Here is a 26,934-nt window from a genome sequence, read left to right as displayed (position 1 = left end):
ACACCACATCTGTAGTGTGTATTAATGATGAGTATTATTAATACACATCACTTGATAGAATATTTTTACATTTCATCCGGACTTGTTGCAGGTGCTCTTTCCACTGGGGTTGCAGCTGAAATGATTGTTAGAATGAAGTTATTCTGAACACAATAGCATTACATTCATACAGGCAGCCCTACAGCCTGGGTGCTTTAGTAGAGCTTAATTAATTAACGGTGAGTAACGGGTCAATTTCAGAGATGTAACCCATGTGTAGGCTATAACTGAATTATCCTAATTGTTGTCACATATTTATATAGACTATTTTACGTGTCCTTACATCTCAATCATATTACAACTAAAAGGAGAATCCGTGAGACAAAATAGAGAACATATGACAAGAACACGGTTCTTACGAATTGACTCTGTCGGCAATGCCTCCCTGGCTTTGTTGCCCGCCACGGTGTTTCATTTATCCGCTAACCTTTCTTTAAACCCTCATATCCTGACATTATCAGCTGCATTATTGCGGGGACAGTCCGGCGCACAGACACTGCGCACACACTTCACGCGAACGCGCACAAACTCCAGTTCGGTCACACCGAGTCAACTAACCGACATCTTCACCACCGTCGCAGTGCCGCTTCACACCAGTTTAGGCAATCAGAGTTTGTGAACCCTGACTTTCCTTGATAAGCCCGAGTTCAATCTGAGTCGGTTAAACTCGCTTCGTATTACAGCTTCACTGGTCTTCACTGTGTAAAAAGAAAAGTCCACACGCAAACAAAACACCCCACACCGCACACCCCACACCTGAAATAAATATAGTACTTTGAAAAATATCATTTTGGAAAAAAAAAAACTATTTATTTATATATTTATATTGACTCATTTATATATTTATATTTACATTTACTTATATATTTATTGTCAGGATTTATTTCATAGCCATATTTAATTAATTAATTAATTAATTAATTAATTTTGACTAAAATGGCATTCCATAAAAAACAACCACTTATGAAATAAATCTATACACTAATATAGGCTATGCAGTATACGGTTTATATGTAACAATGTAAATTGCATAAAACCATACACAATTCATGCATATCAACAGGGACCACTGTGCGGTTGTCCAGACCTCGGAAATTGTATTTATATGAAGACTTAAAATGTATATGTATTAAGCAGGAAGAACTGTATACTCAGTAGTTAACAGACATAATCCCATCCCTGTAGTGTATGAAATAAAAATAACAATAAAAACATTGTAACACTAGGGCCTAATTATAATATACTGCTCAAACAAATTAAGTAAACACTCCAGGTTCAGAAATCAATGTTAAGTGTTCCGTTAATTTTTTTGAGCAGTATAGTAATAATAATAAATACATAAGCACCCTTACGATATGCTAATATGCTTGCAGATTGACAACATATTTGTCAGAAAACGGGTTTTAGAAGCTGTGTCCAATAAATTAAAAAAACAAAACAAAACAAAACAAAAACATGTCAGTTTTGCTCTAAGTGGTCTGGACCGCGCCTTGGACCACCGTGCAGAGGTCCGGAGCACTCGGTGCAACACAAAGTGCTATAACCCCTACTGTCTCAGGCTGTGGAAACTGAACAAATCAAAAGAAACCTTCGTGCAAACTAATAATATAATGATAAGTAATTAGTGAAAAACAAACCACATAATATAAAGAAATAAAATAATAAAGTTAAAACAATTTCAATATCACAAAATAAACCAAAATAAATATTGTTGGTTTTCTCTGGCCTTTCTCTGACACTACCGTGTTTCTACTCGCTAAAGTTATCTGGGCTCTATCTAATACTCATGTTACGTTAGCAAAGCACAATGAATTGAAGAAGTAGAAGACATGCAAAAGTTTTACGTTCTGGAAATTGAAAATATTACCTTAATGTGAGAGTCTCTTCTTTCTGGCTTTCACACGTTCAACGGCTTCTCTTCGGCGACCTTGTGGGAAGGGAGGGTCGTGTGCAAATAAACTTGCTAGGCTATGTGTGTGTGCGTGTGTGTGTATGAATGTATGTATTGATGTATTATGTAGTTAGGTAAGTATGCATGTATGTATGTATGTATATTTTGCAATGAAACTGTTTGTGACAGCAAGAAAACCACAAACACGTAAGATTTAAATACGTAAAGTGCCAACGCGTCTAGATTTATTCATAACGTCGCTAAAATGAAACACAGTTAAATTAGCAAAGCAATGCATGCGAACGACATTTTGTCCGATACATATAAATAAGGTGTAATTATATCAATTTAACTATCAACATTATCCATACCATAGAAAAATAGTAACATAATGGTCATTTCTAAATATAAAATGTCCAAATCTATTCATTACCCGATACTTGATAACGGATACCTGGTTTGGCACCACAGGGAGGCACTTCCTTTATCTTTAGGTTTCGTCGCTCACGTAACACATTTGACCACTCCTTTACACAGATCTCTTTCAGCTCCTGTGGGTTGTCTCGTCTGCTATCCCTGCTTCAGAGCCCCACGGATGACACCTCTTAATCTCACACAGGCTGAAGACCTGTGCACAAACTGGATCCCATTTCGACGACAAAGGGCAAGAACCAGTGTCAAATCGGAATAATGGGCTGCGACGCATTCAAAAGGTACTGCCCGACTCTATATTGAAAACCAGTTTATAAGAAGTGAGCCATGTTTCTATATATTCAAATTATACTCTCATGGCAGCTGGACATGGCATTTTGTAGGTTTGCTTACAGTAAATCTGTTGCAATCTTAAAGCAACTGTTTTCTGTTATTCACAATGGAGGTAAAATGAGTTCAATATTCAAACATTCAGACATTCAACAGATATTCGCCAATAGCCATTTAAAGCAGTAAAATCAATACAAAAATCAATAACTAATTCAGTGACTAGTGGTGAAGCCTGTCGTGCTCGAGTTGTGGTACCATCGCTGGCAGCTAGAACACTGTATCTGGAAAACGAATAACAGAAACACATATAACTGACATGACATATGTGACATGAAACAATTATAACAACATGACCATTGAGTAACAGGTGTGAGAGGAATGTGTAGGTTGCAAATCAGGTGTGATATCATTGTGGATGTATCATTCAGTATGGAATAGAAATTACATTATCCCAGGCTTCTCCACAGCAAGAGAACAGTGGAAGTGGCCTCGTAAGAACCACAATGTATGTAAATGTATGCCATATGACAATAATTCACCTTCTGACCAACAACATGATTGTAATTTGATCTGTTGTAGTACGTAATCATTTTAGAATTACCAGAATAGTTACACTTTATGGAAAACCGAGAAAGGAGGAAAAATTGCGGTGTAACGTTCAGTAATTGTGATTATCACATACATCAGATCTAGACCTAAGTTTTTGTTTTTTGGTACTGCTTTAAATGGCTATTGGCGAATGTTTGTTGAATGTTTTAATGTTTCGTCACAAGAGTTCCAGGTTGTTTGCGCATGTCGTTGTTTGGCGACGTGAACCTGGGGAGCAGCGCCTGGCGTTGGGGAAGGTATTCTAAAAAGCATTACACCTGTGGAAATGGTTTGCTGATTTCTATTCATTTAAATATTGTAATATATAGGTATGCGATCAAATTAAAACGAAAATCAATCAGAAACGCATAGCGGGTATTAAACTGGTTTCATGAAAGGTGATTTAATCCTTCAGACAAAAGAACGGTGTGCATTTTCAGTGGCTCTGCCTTTTAATTATGTATCAAATAACTTTTCCATGCACGAACACAGTTTGACAACAGTTATGAAATGTCAATGATACTTTAAATGTAATAAGATAGTTCCCCAGATAACACACAACGCAACGTTCTGCTAACAACGGGTCATTTATAAGTGTAACAGACTTTAAGTGGTTCTGCCACACACTTATTTAATAAATACTAGACATTCATATTAGAGAATAACGATGTAACTTTAAAAGTAAATAAATAAATAAAAATAAATAGGAATGTATATTTTAAAAAACACAAAATAATTATAATCAGCAAACTAAATTATAATAATTACAGCAAACGGGTGTTGTGCTCACAAATGATACTGCGAAGGACTCACTGCCCTTGTGAGAAAAGCATTGCATGCAAATTAAACAGAAAACCTTTCCTTTGTCTTCAGTATTCCTACGAATCCAGTTTGAATCCAAACTTTAGTTTTCCCATTAGCGGCTGTAACCCGCGGTGTGTGCGCAGATACTGTACTGTAGCTCTCGTAATGTGGTCTCTTGCGTGATTCGCCTTTACAATTTAGCACTAGAATCGCGGGGCTGGTGAGTTTGAACGATGTAATTTGAATTACTCTGTGTTGCCGAATACACAGTGCAAACCCGTTCGTGACTGTTACTAAATATATCTATAAAATATGCCTACTGCATAAACGCAAATCAAGTTCAAGTCGCGGTCTCTACCTCACCTACAGTCTGCAGTCTTTCATGTGCTTGAAAAACACACGCACTGTATAGCAGCATTACAAGTGTCCGTACAACTGTAGTCAGATTGAGTGGAAACAGAGCGATTACCCCGCAAATAAACACTTGTTTCATCTATGTGTTTTGACTGTGCGGTGTACTCGTTTAGAAAAAAAGGCGCTTTGATGTCATTATTATTATTATTATTATTATTATTATTATTATTATTATTATTATTATTTCTTGGCAGACGCCCTTATCCAGGGCAACTTACAAAATAAGTGCAAACAAAGTGTAAAAATACAGAGAAGTACAAGGCATCAATTATTACAAATTCAACTTAGCTAAAACATAGCAATTCAAAATAATATATTTTACAAATTCCAATTTACAATTTACAGGGTGACTCCTAGATTTTTAGCGGAAGGAGAGGAGAGAGTGTGGTGGATTCCAAGGGGATCGAGATGGGGAGGTCAGCAGAAGGTGAGGAAGAGTGAGGGAAAAAGAGGAGATCTGATTTGGAGAGGTTGAGCTTGAGGTGGTGCGAGTGCATCCAGGCGGAGATGGCAGACAAGCAGGAGGAGATGCGTGAGGGGATGAGAGGGTCAGAAGAGGGAAAAGACAGGAAGATTTGGGCATCATCAGCATAGAAGTGGTAGGAAAAACCATGGGAAGCAATGAGGGGGCCCAGGGAGCGAGTGTAGAGAGAGAACAGGAGGGGGCCCAGGATGGAGCCTTGGGGAACGCCTGTGAGGAGAGGTTGGGGGGTGGATGAGGAGCCTCACCATGTCACTTGGTAGGACCGGTCACTGAGGTAGGAGGAGAACCAGGTGAGAGCAGTCCCAGATATCCCAAGGTCAGCGAGGCAAGAGAGGAGGATGGACCAATCATTTTTATGTTCTATGTTCATATTTACATTGAAATACCCTACTCCATTAGTGTGAGTTTTATTCGATCGTTTGCCTATCATTATTATAATATAGTTTAGGCTCTTGTATGTAGTTCGAAATGTCGGCGCTTTTAGTGTTAACCGAATAATCGCCACATTATAAGGGAACATTGTATTTGTTTAAATCTGCTCAAGTAGATAGAGAAAAAAAATATTTACAAACTTACTCAGGATGTTAGTTGATATAGTGACTGGTGATTTAAGGCTTGTAGCCATATATATATATTTTTTTTACAAAGTAAATGATTAATCATCTTTTAAGAAATATACTGTACAACGTAAGACTCTCAGTGTTAGATATCTCAAAAATATTAAACTCCAGGTTTTGAACAAATATGCAAATATGTTGAACAAATATATTTTTTCATACTGAAATTAGTATTGTTTTCATTAATTTCTGTAACAAACACGGAGTGTACTCTTGCTAACTCTATCAAAACTCCAAACTTCAACACGTAGTCTCGCTGCCAAACACCTTTTATATATCGTACCTTACAGAAATTAAATAAATGCAGAATATATTATTTGAAATATGTTATTGGAAAAAAACTATATATTTTAAAATATCAGTAACAATATATTACTGGAAAATAGATTACAATATCTTGTAATATAATGCAATATATGTAAACATATGTAAATGATTGCCGTTTTAGAATATTGTGATATATTTTTCAAAATATATGAATATATTATACATATATTATAAAAAACATAAATATATATTTTAACATATGTAACAATATTTTGTTCTATCTTCCTGGAACATACAATATATAAAATACAATATATAGGACTACAATATATTTTAAAATATATAAATGAGTGCTGGGTTTGTATATTGAGATATGTTTTGTATGACTTGACTGCACTGGTGATGCCAAAGTTTTTTAAACAAAAACAAAAAAACATTACATTACATGTACAATACAACAGAGCAATACAATAAAATAAACAGGGATGTGAAAATACAAACAGATTAAACAATATACATCAACATATAAGAAATATATTATCAAAACATTAAAATATAGTTTAACATATATTACAGTATATTGTCATTTTTCTGGAACATATGTTATAATATGTATAATATAATATAATATAATATATAATATAATTAAAAATATAAATTGCAGTTTTTGTATATTGATATATTTTGTGAAATACATTAATATATTTTTAAAACCTAAAATATTGAAATACATAATATTTTATATGTATATATTTTAAACTTCCAAATATATTGTAAACACCTTTAAATATAAAACATACACACTGATTGTCTTTTTAAATATTTCAACTCCAGATGAAAAAATGAAAACTTTTCCAGGTACTTACTTTAAAAGGTAAATGTATGATGAATGAAATACAAAAAAAAGAACTGAAATGTGTTTTTCATTAACCCTTTATGTTCATGTGTATTACATGTCCACTGAAGAGAAACACATGTTTTGGTTTGAACAAATAAAAAAATGCAAATGCAATATTCATAACGTTTTAGTTTAAAATAACCTACATTTTGTAATAATAAAAACAATTAAATGCAAATAAACAAAAAAAATACAAATAACACGCAATACACTGAAACGCTATAATGATAATAAACAATGAACAGTAATTATTAAAAATAATACAATAATTGTGAAGATTCCAGTTGATTGAGCTGAGTTAAGACAGATACAGGTCTGTAGAGTTGCAGATATTGGCAATCCCTGTCTAAAGCCTAAGCCCAGCTGGGCCCAGCCTAGCCAGTTACTACACACTTGGGGCACACCTGGGTGTGCTGGCTGGGTAGTTACATATTAAATCTTTTGAGTTATGTAATTCTTGTCCAGACAATGACTAGTAGGCAATATATACCTCCAACAACTGAGTTTGAGACTCGGGCATTTCACTTTGCAATGTTAAATATGTATTATTGAAATTAGAAATATATTTGATGAAATATATTTTTTTTAAATCACAAATACATTTGGTGAAATATATTAATGTAAATATATTCTTAAATGTATTTTGAACTGGATATATTTTACATTATATCAAATGATGTGTCCACATATTTTTTTGATATATTGCAATATATTTCCTTTCCGTATGGGGTGCGATTGCATCACGATGTCATTTGATTTCACCCTATGAAATTGTACGATTTCACACATTCGGATTTCATGAAATCCAACTAAATCGAATGCATTCAGATTGCATGCAATCGGATTTCATGGAAATGTTATAGTGTATCATGGCCTTAGTATAGCTGCATAAAGGACAGCAAATACATTCCATTCATTGTTGCATTGTACATGAGAGCAAGAGGCAGATTGAGAGACCAGCAGTGAGGAAAGAGGGCATTTATGGTTTAACCATAAATAATCTGATTGGAATTTCCCTACAGTCTAACATGCTCTGTTCTTCTTCTTATTTTTATTCATGTATTGATGTATTTATTTATTTATTTATTAGCAGATGAGCTGTTGCTGCTAAGTCTGTTGTATAAGAGCTGTTGTGCATAGCAATGCGTTTAATACGATAGTCTGAAAAAAATTGGCGATCATTTGAATGAGTTAGTTAGTCTGCGTATGTTTAGTATTCATTGTTTTATTATAAATGTTTGCAGTTCCAGTTTATTACCTATATTCAACTCCTGTGTTTATATTTACCTCTCAGTTCAAGGCTTCACTCCAACTTCCCTGTTGCTACTTGACCCTACCAGCCATGCTGTAGCAGAGTCTTGCCACTTAATGATACTAGTTTAACTGCTCAGCTTTAGACCTTTAGACTTTAAACTGTAGTCGTGGTCCATAATGTACCTCACTTCTTGCTGTTGATTATGGCAAGACGCCACCATACACATGTAATGTTGATCACATGTAGGCCTATAAGCCCTAAACACAAACCTAGGGAAACACCACATATAAAATAAAATAAAATAAAATAAAATAAAATAAAATAAACTTGTTATTATTGTGAATTACTGGGTGGCATGATCTCACAGAAGTTCTTCACTTGTGTTATTCTAAATCTCTGGTTTGATCTCTTCACGTTACAGGGTGAAACTGATATACCTCGCCATCCTGTTGTTATTTGGCATGGGATCAGTTTTTTATTATTCCTATAAAGGGGCCAGTGACTTTCCTGAGCCAGAGGGTCACCATGATGAGCGAAAGAGGGACCATGATGAACGGTGTGCAGTGAACTCTCAGTGTTAGATATCTCAAAAATATTAAACTCCAGGTTTTGAACAAATATGCAAATATGTTGAACAAATATATTTTTTCATTCTGAAATTAGTATTGTTTTCATTAATTTCTGTAACAAACACGGAGTGTACACTTGCATAACGTGATTGAAGTCGTCTTCTCTTTCCCAGCATATACAGCATGGCTGAAGCTGCACTGTAGGCTGTCTGCCATAACTAAATATGCGTATACAGATAGTATTTACACTCTTGATCTTATTTCTTGCTAACTCTATCAAAACTCCAAACTTCAACACGTAGTCTTGCTGCCAAACACCTTTTATATATCGTACCTTACAGAAATTAAATAAATGCAGAATATATTATTCGAAATATGTTATTGGAAAAAAACTATATATTTTAAAATATCAGTAACAATATATTACTGGAAAATAGATTACAATATCTTGTAATATAATGCAATATATGTAAACATATGTAAATGATTGCCGTTTTAGAATATTGTGATATATTTTTCAAAATATATGAATATATTATACATATATTATAAAAAACATAAATATATATTTTAACATATGTAACAATATTTTGTTCTATCTTCCTGGAACATACAATATATAAAATACAATATATAGGACTACAATATATTTTAAAATATATAAATGAGTGCTGGGTTTGTATATTGAGATATGTTTTGTATGACTTGACTGCACTGGTGATGCCAAAGTTTTTTAAACAAAAACAAAAAAACATTACATTACATGTACAATACAACAGAGCAATACAATAAAATAAACAGGGATGTGAAAATACAAACAGATTAAACAATATACATCAACATATAAGAAATATATTATCAAAACATTAAAATATAGTTTAACATATATTACAGTATATTGTCATTTTTCTGGAACATATGTTATAATATGAATAATATAATATAATATAATATATAATATAATTAAAAATATAAATTGCAGTTTTTGTATATTGATATATTTTGTGAAATACATTAATATATTTTTAAAACCTAAAATATTGAAATACATAATATTTTATATGTATATATTTTAAACTTCCAAATATATTGTAAACACCTTTAAATATAAAACATACACACTGATTGTCTTTTTAAATATTTCAACTCCAGATGAAAAAATGAAAACTTTTCCAGGTACTTACTTTAAAAGGTAAATGTATGATGAATGAAATACAAAAAAAAGAACTGAAATGTGTTTTTCATTAACCCTTTATGTTCATGTGTATTACATGTCCACTGAAGAGAAACACATGTTTTGGTTTGAACAAATAAAAAAATGCAAATGCAATATTCATAACGTTTTAGTTTAAAATAACCTACATTTTGTAATAATAAAAACAATTAAATGCAAATAAACAAAAAATACAAATAACACGCAATACACTGAAACGCTATAATGATAATAAACAATGAACAGTAATTATTAACTAAAACTCATCAAAACCTGTGCCATCACCGGCTTGCTCTGTGCCATTTATCAAAATGTTCAATACAATAAACTTGGAAGGCTGCGCTACAGGGTCAGCTGTGCAGCATTGTGATGGATCTGGCTGCTGCAAACTGCTTCATTGCCTTCTATTCAGCACTGTTTTCTTGCCACTACATAAACAAAAACTAAACAAGTACAGCGAACAATAAAACTAGCAAAAATAATACAATAATTGTGAAGATTCCAGTTGATTGAGCTGAGTTAAGACAGATACAGGTCTGTAGAGTTGCAGATATTGGCAATCCCTGTCTAAAGCCTAAGCCCAGCTGGGCCCAGCCTAGCCAGTTACTACACACTTAGGGCACACCTGGGTGTGCTGGCTGGGTAGTTACATATTAAATCTTTTGAGTTATGTAATTCTTGTCCAGACAATGACTAGTAGGCAATATATACCTCCAACAACTGAGTTTGAGACTCGGGCATTTCACTATGCAATGTTAAATATGTATTATTGAAATTAGAAATATATTTGGTGAAATATATTTTTTTTAAATCACAAATACATTTGGTGAAATATATTAATGTAAATATATTCTTAAATTTATTTTGAACTGGATATATTTTACATTATATCAAATGATATGTCCACAATATTTTTTTGATATATTGCAATATATTTCCTTTCCGTATGGGGTGCGATTGCATCACGATGTCATTTGATTTCACCCTATGAAATTGTACGATTTCACACATTCGGACTTCATGAAATCCAACTAAATCGAATGCATTCAGATTGCATGCAATCGGATTTCATGGAAATGTTATAGTGTATCATGGCCTTAGTATAGCTGCATAAAGGACAGCAAATACATTCCATTCATTGTTGCATTGTACATGAGAGCAAGAGGCAGATTGAGAGACCAGCAGTGAGGAAAGAGGGCATTTATGGTTTAACCATAAATAATCTGATTGGAATTTCCCTACAGTCTAACATGCTCTGTTCTTCTTCTTATTTTTATTCATGTATTGATGTATTTATTTATTTATTTATTAGCAGATGAGCTGTTGCTGCTAAGTCTGTTGTATAAGAGCTGTTGTGCATAGCAATGCGTTTAATACGATAGTCTGAAAAAAATTGGCGATCATTTGAATGAGTTAGTTAGTCTGCGTATGTTTAGTATTCATTGTTTTATTATAAATGTTTGCAGTTCCAGTTTATTACCTATATTCAACTCCTGTGTTTATATTTACCTCTCAGTTCAAGGCTTCACTCCAACTTCCCTGTTGCTACTTGACCCTACCAGCCATGCTGTAGCAGAGTCTTGCCACTTAATGATACTAGTTTAACTGCTCAGCTTTAGACCTTTAGACTTTAAACTGTAGTCGTGGTCCATAATGTACCTCACTTCTTGCTGTTGATTATGGCAAGACGCCACCATACACATGTAATGTTGATCACATGTAGGCCTATAAGCCCTAAACACAAACCTAGGGAAACACCACATATAAAATAAAATAAAATAAAATAAAATAAAATAAAATAAAATAAACTTGTTATTATTGTGAATTACTGGGTGGCATGATCTCACAGAAGTTCTTCACTTGTGTTATTCTAAATCTCTGGTTTGATCTCTTCACGTTACAGGGTGAAACTGATATACCTCACCATCCTGTTGTTATTTGGCATGGGATCAGTTTTTTATTATTCCTATAAAGGGGCCAGTGACTTTCCTGAGCCAGAGGGTCACCATGATGAGCGAAAGAGGGACCATGATGAACGGTGTGCAGTGAACTCTCAGTGTTAGATATCTCAAAAATATTAAACTCCAGGTTTTGAACAAATATGCAAATATGTTGAACAAATATATTTTTTCATACTGAAATTAGTATTGTTTTCATTAATTTCTGTAACAAACACGGAGTGTACACTTGCATAACGTGATTGAAGTCGTCTTCTTTTTCCCAGCATATACAGCATGGCTGAAGCTGCACTGTAGGCTGTCTGCCATAACTAAATATGCGTATACAGATAGTATTTACACTCTTGATCTTATTTCTTGCTAACTCTATCAAAACTCCAAACTTCAACACGTAGTCTCGCTGCCAAACACCTTTTATATATCGTACCTTACAGAAATTAAATAAATGCAGAATATATTATTTGAAATATGTTATTGGAAAAAAACTATATATTTTAAAATATCAGTAACAATATATTACTGGAAAATAGATTACAATATCTTGTAATATAATGCAATATATGTAAACATATGTAAATGATTGCCGTTTTAGAATATTGTGATATATTTTTCAAAATATATGAATATATTATACATATATTATAAAAAACATAAATATATATTTTAACATATGTAACAATATTTTGTTCTATCTTCCTGGAACATACAATATATAAAATACAATATATAGGACTACAATATATTTTAAAATATATAAATGAGTGCTGGGTTTGTATATTGAGATATGTTTTGTATGACTTGACTGCACTGGTGATGCCAAAGTTTTTTAAACAAAAACAAAAAAACATTACATTACATGTACAATACAACAGAGCAATACAATAAAATAAACAGGGATGTGAAAATACAAACAGATTAAACAATATACATCAACATATAAGAAATATATTATCAAAACATTAAAATATAGTTTAACATATATTACAGTATATTGTCATTTTTCTGGAACATATGTTATAATATGTATAATATAATATAATATAATATATAATATAATTAAAAATATAAATTGCAGTTTTTGTATATTGATATATTTTGTGAAATACATTAATATATTTTTAAAACCTAAAATATTGAAATACATAATATTTTATATGTATATATTTTAAACTTCCAAATATATTGTAAACACCTTTAAATATAAAACATACACACTGATTGTCTTTTTAAATATTTCAACTCCAGATGAAAAAATGAAAACTTTTCCAGGTACTTACTTTAAAAGGTAAATGTATGATGAATGAAATACAAAAAAAAGAACTGAAATGTGTTTTTCATTAACCCTTTATGTTCATGTGTATTACATGTCCACTGAAGAGAAACACATGTTTTGGTTTGAACAAATAAAAAAATGCAAATGCAATATTCATAACGTTTTAGTTTAAAATAACCTACATTTTGTAATAATAAAAACAATTAAATGCAAATAAACAAAAAATACAAATAACACGCAATACACTGAAACGCTATAATGATAATAAACAATGAACAGTAATTATTAACTAAAACTCATCAAAACCTGTGCCATCACCGGCTTGCTCTGTGCCATTTATCAAAATGTTCAATACAATAAACTTGGAAGGCTGCGCTACAGGGTCAGCTGTGCAGCATTGTGATGGATCTGGCTGCTGCAAACTGCTTCATTGCCTTCTATTCAGCACTGTTTTCTTGCCACTACATAAACAAAAACTAAACAAGTACAGCGAACAATAAAACTAGCAAAAATAATACAATAATTGTGAAGATTCCAGTTGATTGAGCTGAGTTAAGACAGATACAGGTCTGTAGAGTTGCAGATATTGGCAATCCCTGTCTAAAGCCTAAGCCCAGCTGGGCCCAGCCTAGCCAGTTACTACACACTTGGGGCACACCTGGGTGTGCTGGCTGGGTAGTTACATATTAAATCTTTTGAGTTATGTAATTCTTGTCCAGACAATGACTAGTAGGCAATATATACCTCCAACAACTGAGTTTGAGACTCGGGCATTTCACTATGCAATGTTAAATATGTATTATTGAAATTAGAAATATATTTGGTGAAATATATTTTTTTTAAATCACAAATACATTTGGTGAAATATATTAATGTAAATATATTCTTAAATTTATTTTGAACTGGATATATTTTACATTATATCAAATGATATGTCCACAATATTTTTTTGATATATTGCAATATATTTCCTTTCCGTATGGGGTGCGATTGCATCACGATGTCATTTGATTTCACCCTATGAAATTGTACGATTTCACACATTCGGACTTCATGAAATCCAACTAAATCGAATGCATTCAGATTGCATGCAATCGGATTTCATGGAAATGTTATAGTGTATCATGGCCTTAGTATAGCTGCATAAAGGACAGCAAATACATTCCATTCATTGTTGCATTGTACATGAGAGCAAGAGGCAGATTGAGAGACCAGCAGTGAGGAAAGAGGGCATTTATGGTTTAACCATAAATAATCTGATTGGAATTTCCCTACAGTCTAACATGCTCTGTTCTTCTTCTTATTTTTATTCATGTATTGATGTATTTATTTATTTATTTATTAGCAGATGAGCTGTTGCTGCTAAGTCTGTTGTATAAGAGCTGTTGTGCATAGCAATGCGTTTAATACGATAGTCTGAAAAAAATTGGCGATCATTTGAATGAGTTAGTTAGTCTGCGTATGTTTAGTATTCATTGTTTTATTATAAATGTTTGCAGTTCCAGTTTATTACCTATATTCAACTCCTGTGTTTATATTTACCTCTCAGTTCAAGGCTTCACTCCAACTTCCCTGTTGCTACTTGACCCTACCAGCCATGCTGTAGCAGAGTCTTGCCACTTAATGATACTAGTTTAACTGCTCAGCTTTAGACCTTTAGACTTTAAACTGTAGTCGTGGTCCATAATGTACCTCACTTCTTGCTGTTGATTATGGCAAGACGCCACCATACACATGTAATGTTGATCACATGTAGGCCTATAAGCCCTAAACACAAACCTAGGGAAACACCACATATAAAATAAAATAAAATAAAATAAACTTGTTATTATTGTGAATTACTGGGTGGCATGATCTCACAGAAGTTCTTCACTTGTGTTATTCTAAATCTCTGGTTTGATCTCTTCACGTTACAGGGTGAAACTGATATACCTCGCCATCCTGTTGTTATTTGGCATGGGATCAGTTTTGTATTATTCCTATAAAGGGGCCAGTGACTTTCCTGAGCCAGAGGGTCACCATGATGAGCGAAAGAGGGACCATGATGAGCCAGTGGAGTACCATGATGACTCAGGGGTGTTCAATGAGCAAAATATACCTAACCATGCTTCAAGAAAGTAAGTTTGTTGTCTTTACAATTGCCAGTCGGATTAGGAGCAGTTTAATTTATTATAGAAGCCTATAGATGTATATATACAGAATATAAATATAATCCCCAGGGCTGCTCAGCACTCTGGCTCCTGCGCACTTTCTTATTAAACTTATGTTGTAAGTCACCCTGGATAAGGGCATCTGCCAAGAAATAAATAAATAAATAAATAATAATAATAAACTGTGCTTCCTTATGCTCCAGCCATTAATCATTGTATTTTGTATTGATTGTATTACTGCACTTTTTAAGGCTAGACATAGGTGTATCATAGACCAATAAGGACAACTGAACAGGACATGTGTATTGGACTTAAAATTGGGAATTCAATTATTTAATATATTCCATTTCAATTTCAAATTATATTGGTATTTAATTAATTGTCATATACTGTATATGTGTGTATGTGCACATATGTCCCGTTTTGTTTTATCAAAGTTAGAGTTAATAATTAATGCATTATTGTAACTTCTACAAAATGTTGCGTTTCCACAGCACACAGTGCAGCTGCTTGAAGACATCAAAATCGTACAACCTGGAAGACTTTGTGAATGCGGCAGAGCTGAGTGAAGTCAGACGAAGGAGGGAGGTGGAGCACCAAAAGCATCTGATCAGGTGAGAAAAGTTGCAAGGCACAAAACTGGCCTCCAGCAGCTTGTCTACTTTCTGTTGGGAAGGAAGGAAGGAAAACAACACTGGCAGATGGGTTAATGGCAATCTTTAAATGCATTCCCGCTTTGCTTGGCATTGTCTCGATAACTCTAGTGATATCATCAATAGTGTAACTACTGCTCTGCTCTATAAAAAGGTGGGCAAGGCGTCCTGGGGACAGAGATGCACCTTGCCGATATTGTTCTGTTGAATCTCCATGCTCCTCAATATCCAAACACCAAGTTCACGTGACCTGGAAGGTTAGCACATTAATTTGTTGCAAGGTTAAAAAGGGAAGCCGTCTTTGTGCTTTCACAGGGAACAGTCTCCTTTACAGCAGCTCCTAGTTGCTCGGCCCAACTCCCCTCTGATGTACCCGATCCAAGGAGTCCGCGCTGCTCCATTGCAGGAAACCTTGATACCAGGTACGCCTTTCCTGAAATCCACACATTTCAAAGACATAGGAAGGGAAGCCAATGCCAGTGTACACTTTTGATGACGGCGATGTTTATTATTATTATTATTATTATTATTATTATTATTATTATTATTATTATTATTATTGCAGAAAGTCCCCTTTTTAAGGAGCCTAATGAATCATTAGGCTATGGTAACATGTCTCATCTACAACCATGAACTTTAACCTCACCACAGTTATTATGCAAAACTGTGTGATGATTGTCCATGCACCTAATATGGGTGTTTTGTTAGGTGGTTATTGAGTCTCTTCTCACCTGTAGAATGTTCAAACATACTGATGCTTGGAGCAAGACCAGACTCAAAACTTTGATATACCAGCATATCACAAAGTACAAATCTGTACTCTATGTATAATAATCCATCCATCCATCCATCTTTGAAACCGCTTATCCTGGTGAGGGGCTCGGGGAATGTATAATAATATAATATATTAATTTATTTTTTGAAACCACTTTATACTATTTATACAGTTTATAGAGTTTTTATTTGACACCATACATTTATAAAACATATGATGCACATTTTCTATTGACACACCTTACATACCTTACAAGTTACATAATATGTTTGTTCTTCAATATAAAAGTGTTTTTATCCCTTGTGAGAGATTGTGATGTTTTAAGTAATCTCACTGCTGAAGCATCCTGTGACACATGCAGGTTTGGGTTTCACAGATCTGTGTTATACTGTATTGCAGGGCTAAGTGTACATGCACATAATAGAGAACATTACCAGGTCAGTACAAGTTTCATCCCTTGTTGTTCTGTATTGGTGACAGATCTGCTGCATTTTTCACGACAAACCACAAACCAGCTCTGTACTTTCACAAGGTGGTTAGGGCCATTGTTTGAGTGTTTGTCATGTTTATGGCTGGATGACTGTGGATCACTGCAGAACAAGTGGCACATTAGTTAAACAATAGTGAAATGAGAAACTGATATTGGTCAGCTGCTCAATTTGGCACCATCTACAGTTTCAGCTCACTGGACTTTCCAAGCATAAGTCTCTGACAACAAACACACTTCCCAGCATTCATCGCTTTGTGTCACTCCTCCACACCCAATACCACCATTGCAGCAGCTCATTCCACCTGAAAGAGGGAGGGGGAGTTCTGATTGCCTTGTCCTCATGGTCCAGTCATCGTTCCCTTAGCCAAATGAGTCTAGGTCAAAATTAACTCAATTTACCTTCTGAATACTTCTATTGGGATTGTCTGAACTACAGGAATAATACACTGGGTGTCTACTAAGAAATAAAATAGCATGAACAGAGCTGCATTGCTGGAATTGGCTGTAAAATGTACAAATGAAAAACTGATTGGGTGTTTGAAAACTGATCCAAAAAGGGTATGGGAAAATGAATTGTATTTCCCCACAGGAGGTGAAAACCTTTCAGTCTTATTTGTGTGAAGGAGAAATGTGTTCCCCTTCCCTAATGAATGAACTTTGCGATTGCATATGCATTATAGTCTATGCTGCTTGTATGTATATGTATGGGGCTGCACAGAAAAGAGTGGAGCTTAAAGACATCAGTGTTTAATGTGTAGAATTACCTTGTGGAAGCGTGATTGGGAAGATCAGGGAAATGCTTAAAATGTTTAAAATGTGCATGTATTCATTTCTTTATCTGGTGTTGTACTTGTCGGTTTTAACAACTTTCAATGATTAAAGCAAAACGAGTTCTTGTTATTTAATTACTGGGTGCACACAGGCATTAAAATAGCATCACTTATAACATACTATGGGTTAAAATAAAAAGGGTTGAAAACTTACTTTGTGTAACTGAGAGCCTGGACATGCATTCAGCCAGCTGATGCAGCTGTATGCAGCTGTTTGCCATGGGAGCATGCGTGTAGTAACAAACATTAAAAGGCCAGCAGGGAGCGTGCATGACCAGGAGAATGGAGGGGAGAACCTATATTAGAGCATGTTTCATTTGTGTTCTTAACAAGACATTGTGATGCCCAGAAACATTTTTTATGTATTCCACTATATTTGAATGCTGATATAAGGTAATGTTAATTGTTATACTGATTTATTTTAGCTATGACATGTGGTAGTGGTACAGCTCAATGGGAGGAGATAGCACAAGATCCTCAGTGTGTTATGAAGTTTCAAATATCCTGATTAGTGGATTATCTAAAGATTTGATGTGATTTGATTTGATTTGATTTGATTTGATTTTGATTTTGATTTTGATTTTGATTTTGATTGGGATTTTGATTTTGACATAATACTCAGTGTTTTCAGCTTTGTCTGGCTAAACTAGCAACTGCAATTTCACATTGTGCCTCAAAACTGTGGTCTGAATTAAAGATCATTTTAAAAGTGTTCTGTGGGGATGAAAAATATACTTTTGATCACCTTAATGAAAAGCAGATCAATAAAAAAATATTTTAAAAAACAGTGGGTCAGATTTGGTCCCAGAATGTAGCTGCACTAGCCAATGCAAACGCAGACACTGGTTTATCTCTGATCTGGTGAAGAATTAAGGTTTTATCAATTTTTTCCCCTTGCCAGGTTACTCTTAGTGTCACCAATGGAGTCCTTGCCATTAAGAACTCAGATTCAGATGGCAAAGTAGAGGGGCAGAAAGAGAAGGTCCTGTCTTTGTCTGCCTCCAGGCTGGACACTCTCAATGGCCTGCTGAAGTCACTCACCTACACAAGCAGCCTGTACAGGATCAAGGGAGGTGACCTGGGTAGGCAAATTGAAGATGTTAATGATGTTGGTCGGAACTGGAGATAATTACAAATAGCAAAAGTAATTAAAAATTGTATGTAATGCAATAAGTTCCACCAAGTCAGAAACTGACTTTTTATAACACAACCTGAATGAGTTGTGTAGGATGCAGGATGTTGGTTTATGCTTTATAGGTCTTCCAGTTCCAGTATACTGCATTATAAAAACACATAAAACCAAACTAAGAAAGAAGAAAATCAAACACTGCAAGAAAGCCCTTTTAAGTGACCGACACATGAAACTGATAAATGAACAATGTTCTGCAGAATAAATTGAACATGAGTGGATATGTGTAAGTGAGAAAATATTTTAATAACCTTATTTTGTGACACCAATGCACCTAGCCTTACATTTTATATTGTTTCCACAGTTCATGTCACATTTGAGCGGTATTCTGCTACCTTCCCTATTGTGATACAACAGACACCCATCCCAAACCTGTCTGACCCCGGCCAAGGTAAGACTGGCTCCCGCAACAGAAATGCCACCTCACTGGGGGAGTGGTCAAATTCTTCCTCGCCCGGACAGACTTGGTCCACAGGGTGGGCTTTGACCCCCGGCTCCAGAGAGTAGCTCACACAGGTTATGTGGCTACACAGCAGGATAATGACAGTGGATCAGTAACAAGGTGACAAAGTAGAGCTTCCTGCAGATTACTGGGTTTCCAACCTGGTATATATTGTTACTTTATTATTATGTATTGTTACTTTAATTATATTTATGAATTTAATTTTCTGGAACCTTTTTTTGTTTTGTTTTTAAATCACCAAATAAATAAACCAACCAAGATTCATCAAATATAATTTACTTACTGCAGGAGATGCTTCGGCGTTCTTTGCTGGATGACATTGTTAAAAATGACAAGCTTTTATTTAAGTGTTACCCCACATATACAAAATATCAAGGCCAGTATGGAATCTTGCTACAATAACATTATCTGGATCTACACTACACTACACTATTTGATGTTCTATCAAACACAGAGAAGTTCAGATCCAATTAGGTAAAATCGTTGTGTATTAGTACACTGTAAACAGAGTGTTGAACCCATCTCTGAAATAATTGGAAAAGTTGTTGAGATAAAGCAAATAGGAACTTTATTAAGCTAGCTTGGAAGCACCACGTCAGGGAATTTCTTCAGTGAGAACTTCGTTTTTACAAACATGAGTGAAGCTTTACAAGAAAAAGACGTAGAATGTTGTGACCGTTCATCCAATCAAAAGGTGCAAGCCCAAGTCCGTCCGATCTGTCTTCCTTAGCCTGATAAATCTGTATACATGCTATATCTAATGCTAGTATTAATATAAAACATTATATAGTTATTACAAAACACTTTCTTTAACTTTCCAGTACAGGGTCTTCACAGAGTTTTCCGTCTTGACTTTTTGAGCTCTCTAAGACCCCGTTCACACTTGAGAGTTAGGCCGGCCCAGTAAAAATGTGCTGGTATGTAACTGTGAACACTCTCAATGGCCTGCTGAAGTCACTCACCTACACAAGCAGCCTGTACAGGATCAAGGGAGGTGACCTGGGTAGGCAAATTGAAGATGTTAATGATGTTGGTCGGAACTGGAGATCATTACAAATAGAAAAAGTAATTAAAAATTGTATGTAATGCAATAAGTTCCATCAAGTCAGAAACTGACTTTTTATAACACAACCTGAATAAGTTGTGTAGGATGCAGGATGTTGGTTTATGCTTTATAGGTCTTCCAGTTCCAGTATACTGCATTATAAAAACACATAAAACCAAACTAAGAAAGAAGAAAAGCAAACACGGATGAAACTGATAAATGCTAGCCTTACATTTTATATTGTTCCCATAGCCTTAAATGTACTGTTACATTTCGCTATCTCACATCTTTATATGTATTATAAAAGTCTAGGCTAAGTAATGAGTTATAATGATAAACAACTACTCGGTCGATTAAAATAAAAGATTGTGTAGCTGGTAAACTTGCTATTGTTTTTTCTTGTACTAAGTATCATTGAAGTTTGAAATGTAACAGTATGCATTTTACACGTAAAAATTGCATTGTGAAATTACCATAACTTTATTAATTATCCGAATTTTGCATTAAAACAATATAAATTTAATCGACGCAGGTTTCCATTCAAATCAGTGCATTTTAATACGAGACCAGCTGTTTACTATCCAATCCGAAATGGGATTATATTGAGCTGAGCAGTACAATCACAAATGCCGGCGTTAGAGGTAAAAACTGGGCCGATGCAGAAATGAAAGCGCTGTTTACAATGAGGATGAAGATACAGTTACAACAGGAACCGCAGGAGCGCAGCGCTGCTGTCTGATAAAACTACACACGCGTCACAGAGGCTGCTTTCCGTGCACACGATTGCATACTAATGCACACGATTTCTTGAGATTTAATGCAGATGTGCTAATAAAGTGCTTCGCTTTCGGGTGGATTGTAACAGCACTTTTAGACTTGCAGAACCGAAGATAGACATTTAAAAAGGGAAATACACTCACCTAAAGGATTATTAGGAACACCTGTTCAATTTCTCATTAATGCAATTATCTAACCAACCAATCACATGGCAGTTGCTTCAATGCATTTAGGGGTGTGGTCCTGGTCAAGACAATCTCCTGAACTCCAAACTGAATGTCTGAATGGGAAAGAAAGGTGATTTAAGCAATTTTGAGCGTGGCATGGTTGTTGGTGCCAGACGGGCCGGTCTGAGTATTTCACAATCTGCTCAGTTACTGGGATTTTCACGCACAACCATTTCTAGGGTTTACAAAGAATGGTGTGAAAAGGGAAAAACATCCAGTATGCGGCAGTCCTGTGGGCGAAAATGCCTTGTTGATGCTAGAGGTCAGAGGAGAATGGGCCGACTGATTCAAGCTGATAGAAGAGCAACTTTGACTGAAATAACCACTCGTTACAACCGAGGTATGCAGCAAAGCTGGTCTGATGAGTCTCGATTTCTGTTGAGACATTCAGATGGTAGAGTCAGAATTTGGCGTAAACAGAATGAGAACATGGATCCATCATGCCTTGTTACCACTGTGCAGGCTGGTGGTGGTGGTGTAATGGTGTGGGGGATGTTTTCTTGGCACACTTTAGGCCCCTTAGTGCCAATTGGGCATCGTTTAAATGCCACGGCCTACCTGAGCATTGTTTCTGACCATGTCCATACCTTTATGACCACCATGTACCCATCCTCTGATGGCTACTTCCAGCAGGATAATGCACCATGTCACAAAGGTCGAATCATTTCAAATTGGTTTCTTGAACATGACAATGAGTTCACTGTACTAAACTGGCCCCCACAGTCACCAGATCTCAACCCAATAGAGCATCTTTGGGATGTGGTGGAACGGGAGCTTCGTGCCCTGGATGTGCATCCCACAAATCTCCATCAACTGCAAGATGCTATCCTATCAATATGGGCCAACATTTCTAAAGAATGCTTTCAGCACCTTGTTGAATCAATGGCACGTAGAATTAAGGCAGTTCTGAAGGCGAAAGGGGGTCAAACACAGTATTAGTATGGTGTTCCTAATAATCCTTTAGGTGAGTGTATATTAATTCGATTCCCCATTGAACCAGCACATTTTAAATTATTTTAGAAAGCTTCGGCTGCAAAGGGTAAGATGACTTTCAAATAAAATATAGAACCGAACAATAGCCAATCGATAGTAATAAGCTGTGATTATAAACACATCGCACACACCTGTAACAGACCTAATGTCCTGCGTCACTGGTTTGTTTGAGCGGATTTGTTTATTCCCGGCATGCATTTCGTTTAGGCCGCTTTTCGCCCGCATGTGTGACGCCCTGAGGCTCCTAAACCCGCCAGTGTGAACGGGGTGTCTGGAAAAAGCCGGACTGAATTTGAGGCGCCCAGGGCCGTCCTAATAAGTGTGAATGGGGTCTAAGGGTGTGTCTTGCATCTACCAAGACGTGGATGGTCTTGTTTTGATCAGTAGACTGTCTGGTTCTAGAATATGCCATAATTGTCAATATGTTCTGAGATTTTGTATTCCTACTCAGACCAAGTATCCCCCTAATTTAATTTGCAAATATTAGATAAAGCCAAATAAACTAATAAATAAAAAAACAAACATTCTCCATAAGTGTAGTTTATGTCCTCTGAGGGAAAACCATGGCAGGAATTGTGTTTGTTTTGGTCAAGCTACAAAAGCTTGGTCTTGTAAATCATACAACCTTATTTTGGCAAATATATACAGAAATGCATATATCTTCCTAACTGAGAAATGTAGGCTTGTGGTAAAGGACTTAACAAGACAGCTTTGAAGTTCTGTGTTTTACGTTTTAGTTAAGGATATCAAATTGGATTACCTCTTGGATTTCTCTTTTTAATGGGTGGATTGTGGAAATACCTCTATACTTTATTTTTGTTTGTTTTCACTTTTGCACATATGTATTTTTACGCTATACTCTCTTTTTGGATTTGTTTATAATATTAATCCCAACATTTTGTGTTTGGAGGTACGTGACTGTTTCCCGTTTTTAATGACGCTCTGCTGCATATGTATTTTTGTGACAACGTTTTTAATCCTCATCAAGTAAAGATGTGTTTTTATTGAACTATGGATCACAACTCTATTATTATTGCTCTGCACACAACGCTGCCATACGAAGTAGCTTGAACCCTAAGTCCTTCTCTATTTTTGTGATTGTCTGCGAGACAGTGCCGTTCAGCTCCGCGACACTTCCTAACTGAGAAATGTAGGCTTGTGGTAAAGGACTTAAGACAGCTTTAAACTTCTGTGTTTTATGATACAGGCCTGTGCTCACCAAAGTACAACAGATAACATGGCTTTATTAAGCTATTATCATTTATTCTGATATTGATACTAGATAAACCAACCACACACAAGTTTAAAGTAATCGTCAATCGAAAGTAATAATAACAATAACTGTAATTATACATTAAAACTATTTGTCCATTGTGACATTTTGGCTGTAGCTTAACAGATCAGCATCCTTCCATTCCATTAAACTATTTACAGTCTTATTCAAACAACATGGAATTAGCAAGGACAGGTTTTATATATTTTGCAACTCAAAGAGCAATAAGATGATGCCTTCTGCAATAGCTCCAAATTACTCTCAGGAAGTTGTGAAAAGGTATTCAAGGTTCCCAATGGGTTGGCTCGGACTATGGAACATGTATGTTTCTTCATTGCTATCTGTAGTCCAGACTTCTGGACCCCACTGATCTGACCCCATAGACCTGCTGTAATGATGCCATTGGGTTAAGATACCTCAGGTTGCTCATGTAGGAAATGTCTAAAAGTTTACCATTCATCTGCCAATCCAGTGGGGGTGCATTTCTACTGCTCCTCATGAATGTATAGTATTGTTTTATCCTGAAAAGATATCACATTATTCCAAGACTGCATGATTCTTCATCAGAGATTTTGGTGCTCATCCTTCATTTGGGCCCCTGACTGAGGATAGCATGCCTTGTGTTGTCCAGAGATTCCAAGTGGGATTCTAGGACTAAATGTCCAGAACCTTACTTAAACTTTTTACTCATGTACATTTTGTGTTTGTTGTGTTGTAGTTTATTTAGTTATTGGTTCTGCTTTTAGAAGTACTCCACATATGAGAAAATAGAGCATGTGCGTTCCATATGTTTTTGGGAACTGTTTGTAATTCCAGATATCAACTCGCAGGTGACGATCACCACCAAGACTTTCTTGAGATATGCCCAGCTCAATCGCCTCATTGAGAGTATTCGGGCATTTTACAAGGATATCAAAATCATTGTAGCAGATGACAGCTTCAAACCACAGCCGATCAAAGGCTCGAACATTGAGCAATACATCATGCCCCCCGCTAAGGTAAGTCATCCTGTTCGTGGCAAGTGCAGACAATTTCAATCATCACCCTTTTTGTTTTGGAGACAAACAAGACAGCATGCACCATAGCTCCCACCCCAGCGCCATGCTTAACCTGTGGAAAAGTGCTTTAGGAAAGCTCAGACCATTAAGTGCATGTTCTCAGAAAATCACCCCCATGACAAGCACAACTACTGGATGTTGCAGGGCTGGTTTGCAGGCAGGAACCTGGTCGTGTCTCAGGTCTCTACCAAATACCTGCTGTGGGTGGATGATGACTTCCTGTTCACTGAGAGCACCAAGATCGAGAAGCTGGTGGAAGTTATGGAGGCTATGCCTGAGCTGGACGTGGTGAGTGAGGATTCATTTCTGTATTTCTTTTTCATACTTTCTTTCTTTCATTCTTACTTTCTGGACTGTTGAATTGCTCTCTATTCCCCTCCTGGCAGGTGGGGGGCTCGGTGGCAGGCAATTTCTTCAATTTCAAGCTGGTGTATGAAGAGGGGGAGGATGGCGGCTGTCTGAGCCGGAGAATGGGCAACTACCAGAGCATCCCTGGCTTCCCAGATTGCCACCTCACCGGGGGAGTGGTCAACTTCTTCCTCGCCCGGACAGACTCGGTCCGCAGGGTGGGCTTTGACCCCCGGCTCCAGAGAGTAGCTCACACAGGTAATGTGGCTACACAGCAGGATAATGACAGTGGATCAGTAACAAGTTAACAAAGTGGAGCTTCCTGCAGATTACTGGGTTTCCAAGCCGGCGTCCCCCCATAGTTATGTATTGTTACTTTAATTATATTTATGAATTTGCATTTCTAGAACCTTTTTTGTTTTGTTTTTAAATTGCCAAACATTACATAAACCTGGTTTATAGTAATTTTTGTAACTATTAAGCAAATTAATAGTATGGTGTAAGGTCAGGGAAAAGCCAGGAGATGGGCTGGACTGTATTACTGAAGGCTGGCTTCTAAGATCCAGTTAGGATCTTGATTGTTGAATTTACATAGTGAAGGGATACTTGTGATTTGTGTGTTTTGTGTTTGGTCACGGGCCCCTGCTGTTCCTCACTGGCGCTGTCACTCCGTGTGTTTTACTAGAGTTCTTTGTGGACGGTCTGGGGAAACTACTTGTGGCTTCCTGCAGCATAATCTCCGTGGGACACCAGCCTAAAGGACAGGCAACTGGAGAGGAGAAAAAGGTGCTGGACCAGTACTGGACATTTCGAATTGAAAAGCAGGAGGAAGTCAAAATGAAGATGGCACTATACTACTTTAAGAACAGACTGAAGTGTTTTTCACCGTAGAATAAGAAAACAAAAATGATTCTGTATGATAGAAGAGGTTGCTAATTCCCCCTTCCCATCTCAGTTTACGGGTTGTTGAGTATATATGGGTGTTCTTTTTTCGCTTTGTTTAAAATAATCATGTTTTCCTTGTGCACTTACTATGTTCATATTATTCAAGGGACAAACGGGAATGTAACGGAATCCTGTTGACAGCATATTTTGATATGATGAGATAACATCATGTGATTGTGCAATACGCATTGTTGTGTATTGTTGCATGTTTTACACTTGAGACCAAGTGGTGGAGAGCAGAAGGTTAAAGCCAGAAGATTGAACACAACTTGCAAGTTGTGTACTTTTCCAAAGCTGCCATCTATATGAAAAATGCCTTGCACCAGAAAATAATTCACTATTTGTATATGTCATATACACAGACTGAAGCTCAAGTATATTTCTGGTGCAAACTGGATTGTGCTGGTGACAGAGATTGTGTGAAGCAGGTTTTACAATTTTAGTGATATGAGCTCCTCATACTGGGAGATCAAACAACTATGCACCCTTATACTGTAGCTATGGAATTAGGTTCTAAAACTTGTTTTCTTTAATGTAAAGAAATTGGAAATTAACATGAATCTGACTTTTAGTCTGGTAGGGAAATGAGTAAACCTTGTCCAATGTATTAATTAATTAATTGCTTGTGTTGGGTTGTGTCAATTTGATTTAATATGTGTTCAGATTAAAATAATATGCTTTATGTA

At 35.7% G+C, this 26,934-nt stretch overlaps 1 protein-coding gene across 1 annotated transcript; it reads left to right on the top strand.

Moving 5' to 3' along the window:
• Positions 1–2,483: 2,483 nt before the first annotated feature.
• LOC136747891 (beta-1,4 N-acetylgalactosaminyltransferase 2) lies at positions 2,484–26,934 on the top strand. Its single transcript, XM_066701204.1, has 11 exons — positions 2,484–2,643; positions 14,949–15,149; positions 15,677–15,796; positions 16,151–16,257; positions 17,010–17,047; positions 18,832–19,012; positions 19,424–19,510; positions 24,714–24,895; positions 25,100–25,243; positions 25,342–25,561; positions 25,989–26,934. Exons 1-11 carry the CDS (start codon positions 2,621–2,623, stop codon positions 26,192–26,194), a joined length of 1,509 nt encoding a protein of 502 aa, XP_066557301.1. The 5' UTR covers positions 2,484–2,620; the 3' UTR covers positions 26,195–26,934.

This window comes from Amia ocellicauda, chromosome 4, assembly GCF_036373705.1.
Source record: "Amia ocellicauda isolate fAmiCal2 chromosome 4, fAmiCal2.hap1, whole genome shotgun sequence".
Classification (NCBI taxonomy): Eukaryota; Metazoa; Chordata; class Actinopteri; order Amiiformes; family Amiidae; genus Amia; species Amia ocellicauda.
The sequence above is the reverse complement of the archived record's forward strand: the minus strand, read 5'-3'. Positions and strand labels throughout refer to the sequence as shown.

Coding starts and splice junctions, on each gene's coding strand:
- LOC136747891 (XM_066701204.1), top strand. CDS start 2,621: ATGGGCTGCGACGCATTCAAAAG. Junction 2,644..14,948: donor GGCTGCGACGCATTCAAAAG/GTACTGCCCGAC, acceptor TTCACGTTACAG/GGTGAAACTGATATACCTCG. Junction 15,150..15,676: donor CCTAACCATGCTTCAAGAAA/GTAAGTTTGTTG, acceptor GCGTTTCCACAG/CACACAGTGCAGCTGCTTGA.